The sequence below is a fragment of the Misgurnus anguillicaudatus genome, chromosome 20 (genome assembly GCF_027580225.2).
Source record: "Misgurnus anguillicaudatus chromosome 20, ASM2758022v2, whole genome shotgun sequence".
Classification (NCBI taxonomy): Eukaryota; Metazoa; Chordata; class Actinopteri; order Cypriniformes; family Cobitidae; genus Misgurnus; species Misgurnus anguillicaudatus.
Genome location: NC_073356.2, coordinates 9480743 through 9495198, shown reverse-complemented (window position 1 = coordinate 9495198; position 14456 = coordinate 9480743). Strand labels below are relative to the sequence as shown.

Genomic DNA, 14456 nt, shown 5'->3' with positions numbered 1-14456 from the left:
TACGTACTCTGGGGACATCAAAGATTTATTTGACATCTTAAAAAAAGTTTGTGCAATGTCCCCTTTAAATAACTTTTGACTAAATGGTTCTTTAATCACCTTTTATTTTTAAAAGTGTAGAATGCTTTGCATAAGGGAGGGTGTTATTTTAGTTTATTCTGTAAAGATAAGTTAGTGTTTTGTGTTCATTTAACTTTGAACAAACTATTGCCAGTAAATAACATACATTTAAATGTACAGAAATACTGTAATTTCTACAGAATTTTTTAACAGTGTAGAAATGCTCTCTAGCTAAAGCCACAGGACTGTCCATGTTCTGTTTCAAATCTGATGATAACTCTAAAACTGAATTGTATTAAATGTTTATTTATTTATTTATTGCCGTTTGTTTATTCACATTTTCTAAGCATCCTTTCGGTGTACTGTCTGTCTCTATTGTTTTGTTGCTCAGACAGCCCTGGCGGCACCCACAACACATCTTAAGCCTTGTATGGCCCTCTAATTATCATTATTTTGTCTTTATTACATTCAATTTAAATGTACTCTATTGACCCGATTGTGTGTACTTACAATATTGCTAAAGCATTATACGTGTAACATGAAATTAGTAAGGAATTATTGACAATGGTTTGGGGCTTTTTATATTTATTTAGAGTTTGATTAATCGTTAGTGCATGAAACAGCAATATAATAATTCATGGCCTATTCGTTCGGGCTAAAAGAATGATGTTAACCTTAGGGGAACATTAAACTAACCTAAAAATAACGTTCTATTTTCGTAGAGAAATCTTTTCCAACATACCTTGAAACATACTAGCCTAGGTATGTTCCCCTAAATTAATTCCGGATAAGTGGGATATTACTGGCAGGTATCGCGAAATAAGCCCCTTGACAGGTGAATGAAGTGTTGAGCGTCTTCTCTCTCCAGTACAGTAGGAGGCGCTCTGCAGCTCTTTAGTCCGCTGATAAACACACTAAAGAAAGAAAAAGAAAAAAGAGATCGCGTGTGATGTGTTTGTTTATCCTCAGTGTTTTTCTCTCTTGTGTGTTTCATTGAGTGTAAACAGACTCTGTGTATTTTAGGGTTGAGATGTTGATGATGAGAGATGAGATGTGCTGTAAATCAGTAGGAACTGATCTGTCCATGCTGGATATTGATGATTTCATCACAGAAATCTCTCAACTGAAGAAAGAGGTGGCGTTACTGGAGACAAAGCTGAGGTCAAGAGGAGATGAAGGAGTGAAGAGAGAGGTTTACTTTGTACAGCTTAAACATCCTTTACATCAGGGGTCGGCAAGTAACTTTGGCCGCGGGCCAATATTTTTTTTAGCCTGTAGATGGCGGGCCAACTGCTGTGTTGGCACACTTATGTCTTATTTTGTATTAGCCTAGTATAGGCTATCTGATCTTGTGTCAAGAAACATTGTCTTTATTTCCTATTTAAAAGACGAAAGACGGCATTAAAAATTGCTAAAAACATGGTTATGGGTCTGTGTAGCATTCGTTCAATCGTTTTTTCAAATTAAAAACAAAAATGAAAAAAATAACCACCACGGGTTTTCTGATTGTGTGCTCAGATAAAAAAATTAATTACTGGATTAGAATTTTTTTTAATTTAACACCTTTATAGGCATAATATATGAAATAATTTTAAACAGATCAAGTACTATAGTGGTAACATATTGCAGGCATTTATGCTCTCATGAAAGACTTTTACAGTCCGACTTTTGAACTGTATTCCTTTTTTTATTCATATTTATCCGGGACACACACATACACACCTAAAGTTTAAGGAGGTCTCCGCTGGACTGTTTTTTTTGTCCAGCTCCGACAAGGTTCTATTCAGTAAACCCCTTAAAATGCACTCTGTGTTCACCCACTTTATTTTCCAACCTGACGGGTCCGAAAAACTTAACGTTAGATCTCGTTTCCAGAATCTCACATTCAAATGTCTTTAACGCAAAGAGACAGATGAAGTAGCCTATAACAATTATAAATGTTATACGAAAATTGTGTTCGTGCCAATATAAATATTTTAACATTGTATTGTCAGCAGAGAAAAAATGTCACAGAAAAAATTATGAAATATTAATAATAAATTAAGTAGGACAAAGCCTCTCACTCAAATTTCTAACCAACATAAACCGAAACCACAGTTGGTTGCGGAGTTGCTGTTCAAACAAATTGCTGAAAATCCTCCTGTGCCAAATGTATAACGTTTTAAACGGAGGTAAAGATCAAAGAACTATGCGCTAGGAAAATTAATAATGGCTTAATTTTAATAGACATGTAAAACCATATTTTGGCGGATTACTTTCATTTTTTTAACGAATTTACCTGCCCATTTAGTCTTAATAATTAACGGTAAACGAACTTGACTTGCTGTTCTCGAAGGCAGGTCGAACCTTAGGTCGGGCTCGAGCCCCAAGTTCAAGTAACAGAACAGAACAGTAGATTATTTTCAAATCTACGTTAAAAGTGTATTAGTTAAAATATTACTGCAGTAAAAGAGTTTATTTTTTATCATATTTTGTAGTGGTTTCTAAAAGCCTGCAATTACTTTTCAGTAATTTGCGATGTCACGGAGTTTAACGTCTTCACGCGTGATGCATTGACATGATTTACGAGGTAAATTTGCAAATGATTCATGAAGTCATACCTCTGCAATTATTTGATTGATTGTGTTGTAGAAGTATGCTCAAACTCTAATGACAGTTATGATTGCGGATGCGCTGGTATAAGAGAACGAGAAAGAGCGGCCCGTTAAGATTAAACCAGAGTCATATAAAGAGAGAGTTACGAAACGCTTTGATCTCGCGGCCGCGCGGTCACGTGATTCATGTAACGTTCTACAGTTCCTAACCAAGCAGGGCTGTCAATCTGTTTGCATAGGTTTTCAGCTATTTTAGGTAAATATTAGCTTGTAATGTGAATTGATCACTATACTTACTATGTTTATAACGTTTTTTTTACTAGGGAGTGATGGAAATACAGTAAATAAGTTAATAAAGATAAACAGCTAATTGTGACCCAGAGATAACTTTGGTTATCTATACCAACTACAGCAACACAGTTTATCTTTTATTTTTATAGCAAAAATATGGCTATATAAATGGCTATCAATCTGCTAAAAACATAATTCCTATACTTTTACTATATTAAAATCACAAAAAAAGATCGCCAACGTGGTTATTGTAACAGTGAAGCATAACAGAAACACACTAAATTCATATTTAATTGTATTTATAGTAGACATTAAATGTTAATATAATTATACATGATTTTCGAGGATACATCACTCGTATTACTTACCAAACACAATGAAACACATAGCAGCATTGTGAAGCAGTGTGACTTTCTTATAAGGCATTAGCTTGTCGCTGTTGCCCCCTAGTGTTACTCGTAATGTATAAAAAAGATAAGTATAAAGTAGATTGCCACCAGTAATAAAATATTAAACCATTAAATCTATATTATTCACACATTATACATAAGTCATTAAAATATAACAAAAATTCTAGTTATTATTAACGATAATCATTACCTACAGCAGAGTTCATAAAATATCACTGTTGACTATATTCATAAAATGTCTGAAAATGTAAAGAGAAACGGTAATTTCATCGATTTACCAGCAGGTGTCATTGAAATGAATGGGCTTCAGTGCTGCGTTTGTAACTATGCGTCACTACATGACACGCTGTTACTTCCGCATTCCATTCTTACAACGGTCGTCTATGTGAGTGTCGTAACTCTATTTTTATATGACTCTGGATTAAACTAGCTATTATACGCATTTTTTTCAGGACATTCTTGCGAGCCGGTGGCAACTTGTCCACGACCCGGTGGTTGGGGACCTCTGGGCTAGAGGAAGAGTTTTGTGTAGCATTTAATGCAAATATTATTTTATCAGGTAATACATATTATTTGTCAGTGTGTTATACGCGAATAAATAATAATGAAAAAAGTTCAAAAGTCGGACTGTAAGCGAATGAGACTAAGGTGTTCAATTAAAATTTGTCCGAACCCGTTTTCATTCATTTTTTTATTTTTGATCTGAGCGCACATTCAGAAAGCGAGTCGTTTGATTTTAGTTCAGGAAATAAATAATAGAAAAACAAGTCGTTTTTCTTTATTTTCTTTTTGGTTTTGATTTGAAAAAACGAATGAAGGAATGATACACGGGGCCATATTTGTAAACTGTTATTGTAAAATAAAAAAGTCTGATTAAAAAAATAAAATAAAAAAAACGGACTTCAAATTAATCCGGCGGGCCAGAAAATATTGTTGGCGGGCCACTTTTCGCCCGCGGGCTGCCTGTTGCCGACCCCTGCTTTACATTAATCACTCTGTCTGTTAAATCAGTTATAATCTTACACTGAGTGTGTGTTGTGTTGTGTTGTCAGGATGTGGATTGTTGTGAATCTTCAGTGTATGTGACTGATGGATGTCTGGATTCATTGTGGATGAGCAGAGATCAGAGCCGCACACCACAGCCACTGCTGGACTCTAAACTCTCTGAAGAGAAATCCAGACACACACAGGACTCAGAGCTCAGTCTCACTTTACTCTCTTATACTGAGTCAAAGCCCACAGACGCTCAGGACACTGTGTGTGACAGTAATCAGGGCTTACAGGATGAGGAATCTACTGATCAAACCTCCACAGAGTCTCTGGATTCTGTCTGTAACGCTGGAGAACAGCAGCAGATCCTGCAGACCACACTGAAGATGTGTTCAGTCAAACTGATCGACTGCAGGAACCTGATGACGAAGATTAAAACTGAACGCACAGAAGAGGAAGATCACAATTATAAAGAGGAAGACAATCATGCAGATGATTTAATTCCATCAGGTATGTTTCTCTTATTATAGTTATACAATTTTTAACTGTCACGTTAGCAACTGTTTTATTAAAGGGAGTTTTCGGTCAAAAAAAAAAAAGAAAAACCCCCCAAAAAATCTAAAAGGAGTTTAATATATCTTATCTTTAGTACGTATAGGGGCAGTTTTTAGGACAGAGATTAAATTAATCCAGTACTAGACATTAGTTATATTAAAGTATTTAAGTAGATTTTACAAAAAAAACAACACAAGCATGCATTTTGAGACAAAACTATGGCAGTAATATAATAAGATCAGTACAAGGTGTTTTTAAATGAAGTCAGCTCAAACATTTATTTCAGTCTGGCAGGAGGATAAGCCCTGTTCGGGAAACCACCTTAATGAGCATTCTAAAAGTGTCACCATATAAAGCTACAAGGATTGTGGAATCTTTTGTACAAATAAAATGGTTCATTTGACTTCCCTCTTCAAAATAGTAGATTACTCACTGCATTGCATTTAACTCTTTCCCCGCCATTGACGAGATATCTCGTCAATTAAGAGAAAACGCTTCCCCGCCAATGACGAGATTTTCAGTTTTTCCGCAATACCGCTATTATCCACCAGGTGGCGCACTTCCGCATCTTTTTAAACCCGGAAGTATTGCCCTATGGCAAGCAGCTGCATGTCCGTGTCTGTTTCAAAGATCGCTCTGAATGGGATCTCTATGAAAAGTCCGTCACAAAAATGGAATTATCTCAGCTTTTTGCTCAAAATGTGGTGTTTTTGCAGAAACCTACCCATATTCAAAAGCTGATTACAAAAGAACCACTGAAGGTAGGAAGAAACGTTTTTTTGTTTGAAAGCAGAGGGTCTGTTCTTTCATTTGGTATATTGTATGTTTATATATTCAAAGAAGAACATTTTCTGGAAGGCGTTAAACTTTGGTGAAAATCATGAAAAACGCTGGCGCTGGCTGGCAACTTTTATAAAAAACGCTGGCGGTGAAAGAGTTAATATAGGGCTGCACGATAAATGGCATGCGATTGTCACATGCAATTTTTATTTTAATTATTATTAAACCTTAATTTTACCAGGAAAGAAAGCACATTGAGATTAAAAATCTCTTTTGCAAGAGCGTCCTGGCCAAGATTGACAGATACAAGCACATTTGAGTTTGAACAAAAAACATCAACAATACATACACATATACACACACAAGCAAATACATCAAAATCCCACTATCAATAACTAGTTAAAACATCTACAGCCCGATGTTTTATTTTCCAAATCATGTAAAAGTTTTTTTTAAATGTCCAACGGAACCAGTGTCCTCAGATTTAAAGCACTCTGCAAGCAATTCCAGGCAGAAGGAGCAGCAAACTTAAATGCCTTTTTCCCACATTCAGTACGTACCACTGGAACGGACGGTAAAAATATTTCTTGTGACCAGAAAAATTGTATGTTTGTATACTAAATATATATAATACATAATATGATTAATTATATGGAAACATTAACCAATGGCCAGCAAAACCACATTAAACTGCAAAAAAGTAACTGCAGCTGCTTGCCAATAAATTCTGATTGTAAAGTACCTTACCATTAGTATAAAAGTGTATTACATAATTTTTAAAAGTTGTTAAACCCATGTCAAAAAGCGGCACAAGTGGCACAACAGGATAAGGAGGTTGAAGGATTAGCAAGGGATACCATTTGTATAGAACGTGTTGTCTTTCTTAACAACGTAACGCACCTTTGTGTGTAGTGGAAAATAAATAATTCAGCACCTTCACTTGGGACAGCGCCATTGTTACGTCGACTAAGGGGCTGTTTACACTTGGTATTAAGATGTGTTTTCATCGATCGGATCACAAGTGGACGAGAGGGACACATTACGTTTACACCTGGTATTTAAATCCGTCTCTTTTGTCCACTTTCGACCGCTTCTGTCCTGAATACTGTAAGGGGGTGGTCTGTCGAGACGGTGGGCGAGTCTCTCTGCTGTCATTCAAACGCGAGCGGGAGTAATTATGAGTTTATATGGACGCAAACTAATATTATGTTGGAGTCCGCTGCTTATTTAGCAAGTAAACATGCTGCACAGTGTTTTGTACGTTTATATGTTGGAGCTTTCTCTGAATTTTTAGCGCAATTGATGAAATAGGATCGCGCAACTTTCATGCTTTCAAAACAAAACTACGGAGAACACCCGCAGTAGTTTTATCAATGAAAGGCTAAAAATAGCGCTGTTCACCGTATGTTCACGTCAGAAGTAAAAAAAAGATGTAAAACTTGTGTTTAATAGCTCAGATTAGATCAGTGGGCGGAGAGAAGGCGGTCGCGTGTGGCTGTTCAAACACATTCAACCACATATGCGTTCTGCAACTTCAATGCGATCCGATCGAAAGTGGTTTCAACTACCTCTGGATGTGGTCGAAAGTGGACGCGTTCAAAACGTATTGAACACCGTTTACACCTGGCATTAACGTCGTCCACTTATGATCAGATTGACGAAAACGGTGTTCAAAACGTTTTGAGCTCGTCCACTTTCGACCACTTTCAACCACATCCAGAGGTAGTCGAAACCACTTTCGATCGGATCGCTTTTGTAGTTGCGGAACGTAGATGTGGTTGAATGTGTTTGAACAGAACAGCCACACGTGACCGCCTTCTCTCAACCCATTTATCTAATCTGAGGTACTAAACACAAGTTTTACGTCTTTTCTGACTTCTGGTGTGAACACACGGTGAACAGCGCTATTTTTAGCCTTTCGTTGATACAACTAAAGCGGCTGATCTCCGTAGTTTCGTTTTGAAAGTGTGTGAAAGTTGCGCAATCCTATTTCATCAATTGTGCTAAAAATTCTGAGAAACCTCTAACATATACACGTACAAAGCACTGTGCAGTATGTTTACTTGCTAAACAAGCAGTGGACTCCGACATAATATTAGTTAGCATCCATATAAACTCATCATTACTCCCGCTTGTCTTTGAATGACAGCAGAGAGACTAGCCCACCATCTCGACAGACCACCCCCTCACAGTATTCAGGACAAAAGCGGTCGAAAGTGGACAAAAGAGATGGATTTAAATACCAGGTGTAAACGTAATGTGTCTCTCTCGTCCACTTGTGATCCGATCGATGAAAACACATCTTAATACCAAGTGTAAACAGCTCCTTAGAGGCAGCGTTTTAAGAAGCTTCCTAAGGGACACTTTGGGGAACACACTTAGGAACATAAACCACTTTGGTAAGAGATATATTTTTGAGTCTTCTTAGTGCGCTAAGAGTGAACGTTATCGGGGAACCGGGCCCTGGAAAGTGTACGATAAACATAAAGAATTCATAAAGAATCTTAATGCAAAAATAGCTCCTAGTGACGTAATTCTAAGAAAATTCTTAGAAATGTGGGCATTTACTCTTACAATTAAACAAATAATTCTAGTAAAGAAAAAAGTAATTCAGAAAGCATCTTAAACCTTAAAAGAGGTCTTAAAGGAATAGTCTACTCATTTTCAATATTAAAATATGTTATTACCTTAACTAAGAACTGTTGAATCATCCCTCTATCATCTGTGTGTGTGCACGTAAGCGCTGGAGCGCGCTGCGACGCTACGATAGCATTTAGCTTAGCCCCATTCATTCAATGGTACCATTTAGAGATAAAGTTAGAAGTGACCAAACACATCAACGTTTTTCCTATTTAAGACGAGTAGTTATACGAGCAAGTTTGGTGGTACAAAATAAAACATAGCGCTTTTCTAAGCGGATTTAAAAGAGTAACTATATTTTATGGCGTAATAGCACTTTTGGGAGTACTTCGACTCGGCGCAGTAACACCCTCCCTCTCCCATTATGAGAGTGAGAAGGGGAGCGGACTTTTCAGGCGAGTCGAAGTACTCCCAAAAGTGCTATTACGCCATAAAATATAGTTACTCTTTTAAATCCGCTTAGAAAAGCGCTATGTTTTATTTTGTACCACCAAACTTGCTCGTATAACTACTCGTCTTAAATAGGAAAAACGTTGATGTGTTTGGTCACTTCTAACTTTATCTCTAAATGGTACCATTGAATGAATGGGGCTAAGCTAAATGCTAATTATGCTATCGTAGCGTCGCAGCGCGCTCCAGCGCTTACGTGCACACACACAGATGATAGAGGGATGATTCAACAGTTCTTAGTTAAGGTAATAACATATTTTAATATTGAAAATGAGTAGACTATTCCTTTAAGGTTGTTGTCTTAAAATTGTTAGGAGCACGGACGATGACTTTTAAGAGGCTTAAAAGTTTTTTTAGCAACTGGGAAACAGAAGGTAGAATTTTGTTAGTTCTTTCAAATTAAATCATAAACATTTACTGGTTTAGTTGGAATGGAAATCAAACTTTAGTTATAATGGGCATGAGACCCATGGTAACTAGGGATGCACCGATACTGGTATCGTGTATTGGCCTCGATACCACATTTTCTAAAGTACTCGTTAAAAGTCCCCCGATACTAGGGATTGATACCACGGTCTGAGAAATATCTGTGTTTGAGCGGCGTGTAAGGGGTTAATGCCTCTTGTTTTGTCCAAAGAGGCAGAGTTTACAACAAACTTGAAAACTAGTCCCTTGTTTTTTGTTAAATTATATGACTAAAGCTGTTACCTGTAAATTTAAATAATGTTTTTTATTAAGTACTCGGTATCAGTATTGGCAAGTACTGAAATGCAAGTACTCGTACTCGTATTCCAAAAAAGTGGTATTGGTGCCTCCCTAATGGTAACAATGGTTTTAGAACGATGCCTGCAGTGGACGTTCTGACAGGACCTTCAATGTAGTCTACCAGAAATGTGATTACCAAATTTCTGTGATTTATTTAAATACCATCTCCTCCATACATTTAGATTACCATGTTTCAGTACCAAGATTAATGATATATATTTTGGCCCACCTACCTTTCATTAGTGTCCAGAGTTTAGTGGAAGCACACCGACAGGTTGAAAGTGACACAAACAGTTTCAAAGAGTTGCTGTGAACTAAAAACACCTCCGTGTTGAAAGCTCAAAATATCAAATGCTTCCGGTGGTCAATCTTGACGTATTTATTGTCGTATTTAGTAAAAACATACAACAACATGCGGCGAGGAGTGGATATTGCATGAGATGCATTGAAAAAGTCCAGAGTGGCGGTAACTAGACCTGTTTGAGTCGCGACTCACTCAGATCTTTAACCCGGATCTTTAAATTAACTCACGAGTCGCGAGTCTCTAGTGTCATTTACCCGGATCAGTTAAGTCCTACTACAATTCAATGTAAAACCATAAACAGCGCCACCACACACACAAACCTCTTTCAACATTACTGATGAGACTTTGCTCGCACTACAGATCCACTCGTAACATGCTGATCTGCGCGAGAACTGACCCGAGATTCTCACCCGAGAAACATTGCAAACTCGAGAGACCCGCGAATTGACCCGAGATTCTCACTCAGAGCCGGAAACATTGCAAACTCGAGAGACCCTCGGATCCGCGCGAGCCGCGAACTGACCCGAGATTCTCACTCAGAGCCGGAAACATTGCAAACTCGAGAGATCTGCGAATCTGCTCTGACTCAAGAATCTTTCAACTCGTAACCGGCTGATCCGTAACCGGCTGATCCGTAACCGGCTGATCAGCGTGAACTGTCTCTCCGCTGGGGGCTGCATAAGCAGGACACAGTTTTTTTTCTATATTATTATGCTATTATTATTAGGCCTATTTTTTTAAATAGTCGACCATACACACACCAAACCCAAAACCTCTATAAGCATGTTATCTCAGAAGTGAAAGGCTTTTGTTGTGGATTTGCTTTTGAGGAGACTTCAGTCGCTCTATAGATCCACTAACCGGCTCTGGCTTGATCCACGCGAATCAGCCGGTTAGTGTGGATCTGTAGAGCAAGTCCCATGGTCTGCGAGTCTGCAATGTTTCCGGCTCTGAGAATCTCGAGTCGCGTGGATCAGCCGGTTACAAGTGGGTCTGTACCATAGGTCTGTACTGAGGTTCCTTGGCGATTTAGCAATACTGACTCAAGTGATTCAAGTGACTCACACAACCCGGATCACTTAAGTGAGTGACTCACAATAACCCGGATCCTTAAAAGGAGTCGAGTTTGCCAGGCCTAGCGGTAACAGATTTTATGCCTCATAATGTCGTCTTCAGCATTGCTTTAAACAGCTTATTAAATTCTTCTGAGTAAATTTTGGCCTTGAGTTGAATGTTGAATAAACCTGTCTAAAAATCAGTCCAGTTTTCCCAGCTGGAAATGCCATTGGCTGTTAAATTATTTTCGTCCTTATAAATACAAACTGACATGATGATAACACATTCAGTTGATGTGTTTACGAGCACACTTTCAAAATGCTCATGAAGATTTATACTGTATGCATCTGTGAGTGTGGTGGTGCTTATGGGGTGTCGCTCTGGGACGAGTGAGCATGAAGGAAAAATCACAGTATCACTACAAAAATCTAGACTACACCACTGTGCATCTGTGTGTAAATAAGAGTGAAAAGAGAATTTTAATTGTAGGCTATCATGTTTCTTTCAGATGTGAAGAGTGAATCATGTTGTGATGGAGAAACGTCCTCAACATCAGAAGATCGACTGACAGCACAAACTCTTTCCTCCATCACCTGTGGAAAGACATTCAGCTCACAGAGACATTTAGACACACATGAGAGAAAACACACAGAACAGAATCTCTTCACCAGATCCGAGATCAGCTTTACTACCTTACAAGAGAAGAAACTTCATCATTCAAAAGAGCACGAAGAGAAGAAGAAGAAGAAGAAGAAAAAGAAGTTTCACTGTGAGCAGTGTGGGAAGGATTTTGTCTTATCTCATCTGAAAGTTCACATGAGGACACACAGTGGTGAATCGCCTTTCTATTGCACTGAATGTGGAAATTACTTCAGCTCCAAACAAAGTCTTGATGTTCATCAGAGAATTCACACAGGAGAAAAACCATACGAGTGTCCTCACTGTGAGATGAGATTCAGAGAAAAAACCTCTCTGAAGACACACTTGTTTAAACACACCAATGAGAGACCGTATCAGTGCAGTGAATGTGACAAAACCTTTAGGGATTCAGCTTCATTAAAATCACACCAGAATATTCACTCTGGACTCTATAAATGTTCACACTGTGATAAACATTTCTGTCGTAAATCTAAACTTATACGCCACGAGAGAATTCACACTGGAGAGAAACCTTATCACTGTAGTATCTGTGGGAAGAGTTTTGGGCAGCGTACACATTTAGTGAGTCACCAGAGAACTCATACAGGTGATAAACCTTACCAATGCTCTCAGTGTGGCAAGACGTTTACCTGGTCAAGTCGCTTAAAAACCCATAAGAGAATTCACACTGGAGAGAAACCTAACAACTGTACTGTTTGTGGGAAGACTTTTAGGCGGCGTGATCATTTAACTAAACACCAGAGAATTCATACAGGAAAAAAACAATACGAGTGTCCTCACTGTGAGATGAGATTCAGAGAAAAAACCTCTCTGAAGACACACGTGCGTTCACACACCAATGAGAGACCGTATCAGTGCAGTGAATGTGACAAAACCTTTAGGGATTCAGCTTCATTAAAATCACACCAGAAAATTCACTCTGAACTCTATAAATGTTCACACTGTGATAAACATTTCTGTCGTAAATCTAAACTTATACGCCACGAGAGAATTCACACTGGAGAGAAACCTTATCACTGTAGTATCTGTGGGAAGAGTTTTGCGCAGCGTACACATTTAGTGAATCACCAGAGTATTCATACAGGTGAAAAACCTTACAAATGCTCTCAGTGTGGCAAGACGTTTACTCGGTCAAGTCGCTTAAAAACCCATAAGAGAATTCACACTGGAGAGAAACCTTACAACTGTACTGTTTGTGGGAAGACTTTTATGCGGCGTGATCATTTAGTGAATCATCAGAGAATTCATACTGGAGAGAAACCTTACAAATGCTCTCCGTAACTCAATCGAGTAACTTAAAATCCCACGAGAGACTTTATACATGAGAAAAACCTTATGTCTGCTCTCACTGTGAAAAGAGATTCAATAATCCATCTCAATTCAGAGTTCATCTGAGAATTCACACTGGAGAGAAACCTCATCACTGTACTGTTTGTGGGAAGACTTTTAGGCAGCAGCATAATAATTTAGCAAGGCATCAGAGAACTCATACAGGTGAAAGACCACATACAGTGTGATAAGACATTTACTCATTCAAGTATGGTAAAAATCCATGAGAGAATTCACATTGGAGAGAAACCTTACGTCTGCTCGATCTGTGAAGAGTGTGGGATTTTGATTTTACGGTGTTTTAATGTCATAGTGTTATATTTTTACTTCATGTGTGATTTATAATTTGCTGTGTTGAATACAAGAAAGTTGTCTGTGTGTGTGTAAAAGCTAAGAGGCTGTTTCAGTCGGGGGTAGAAAACTTGCAGATGTTGACAGTTAAAAATGAGAACAAAGCCCTGAAGGGAAAACACACAGAACAGATGGTTTCAATAAACAAGTTGCTTGCTTTATAACTATGTTACATTTAGAGAAAGTGAAAATTAGTATGTTTAACTAATGAATGCATTTAACCAATTTATGAACAATGGAGTATTGTTGTGTTGTTGATTAATTATGTTTTACATATTTACTGCCTACATTTCATGATGATTGCCAAAAGTGTTAAAGTTACAAAGATGTCCAAATAAGGACATAATGCCTTAGGGAACAGAATGGTCTGTGCATATCTCTCTGTCTGTTTGTGTGTGGTATGCAACCCCCACAGGCTACAGAGGTATGTGGTGATGGAATCAGATAAGGAAAACAGCCAGCTGGGGGAGGAGAATTCTGAACGACGATAAATACTCATGTTTTTTTCTGAGCTGTGAGTTCGTCGTATCCTGCTGTAGGACTTGAGACGACCCAGCATGCTGTAACTTTTTCATATCTGATCAATAAATATTCAATTTAGATATTGGTGTCTTTCTCCATTGATGAACATGCTTTGGACGCCTTAAAGTCCAACAAGAGAGAATCACTCATTCTGGAAGTCTTCAGTATCATCAGAAGAAACACACTGAAGAACAAACTACACTAAAATCATAATAGTGCCTTAACCCATATGTACTTTTGGGGACATTTTCATCCACTATGGGGTGCTTTTGAGTCTTAATTTACTTATTCATTTAGCTGACACTTTTGTTACAGTGGATTCGAACCCGGATTCCAAAGGCGTGTTTCTTATCCACTGAGCCATTTGGCCACAACTTTCCCTGTGTGTCAGTAAATAGAATATTTTTTGCGGACTAATCTTATTGTAACGAACAGCAGATAACAGCATTTCAGCCCCCCACCAACTGCCTTTGAGAAGGGTGTGCTACGTTGAGACTGGATTTTGGTGGGTAAACGCAAACAAATGTCCCGGGGGCTATTTCATAAAACTCGCTTGGAAAAGCGAGGATTAAAGTTACAAACCTGACTTGAACTAACCTAACAAATGGGGCGAGGCTAAAGCGGTTTCAAAAAAGGTAAATGAAGCTTTACGCAATCCAACTAATTTGATCCAGAGGTCCCTAGTCAAGATAATTGCGT

The 14456-nt window shown here is 38.1% G+C and overlaps 1 protein-coding gene across 1 annotated transcript; it reads left to right on the top strand.

Moving 5' to 3' along the window:
* The first annotated feature begins 947 nt into the window (after positions 1-947).
* LOC129454480 (uncharacterized) lies at positions 948-13837 on the top strand. The gene is made up of 3 exons (XM_055219018.2): positions 948-1252; positions 4408-4855; positions 11404-13837. The coding sequence occupies exons 1-3, from the start codon at positions 1091-1093 to the stop codon at positions 12834-12836; spliced, it is 2043 nt and encodes a 680-aa protein (XP_055074993.2). The 5' UTR covers positions 948-1090; the 3' UTR covers positions 12837-13837.
* The last annotated feature ends 619 nt before the right edge of the window (positions 13838-14456 follow it).

Excerpts from the sequence above, each read along its gene's own strand:
- LOC129454480 (XM_055219018.2), top strand. The coding sequence starts at position 1,091 with ATGTTGATGATGAGAGATGAGATGTGCTGTAAATCAGTAGGAACTGAT. Across the intron at positions 1,253-4,407 it reads ATGAAGGAGTGAAGAGAGAG|GATGTGGATTGTTGTGAATC; the intron begins GTTTACTTTGTA and ends TTGTGTTGTCAG. Across the intron at positions 4,856-11,403 it reads AGATGATTTAATTCCATCAG|ATGTGAAGAGTGAATCATGT; the intron begins GTATGTTTCTCT and ends TGTTTCTTTCAG.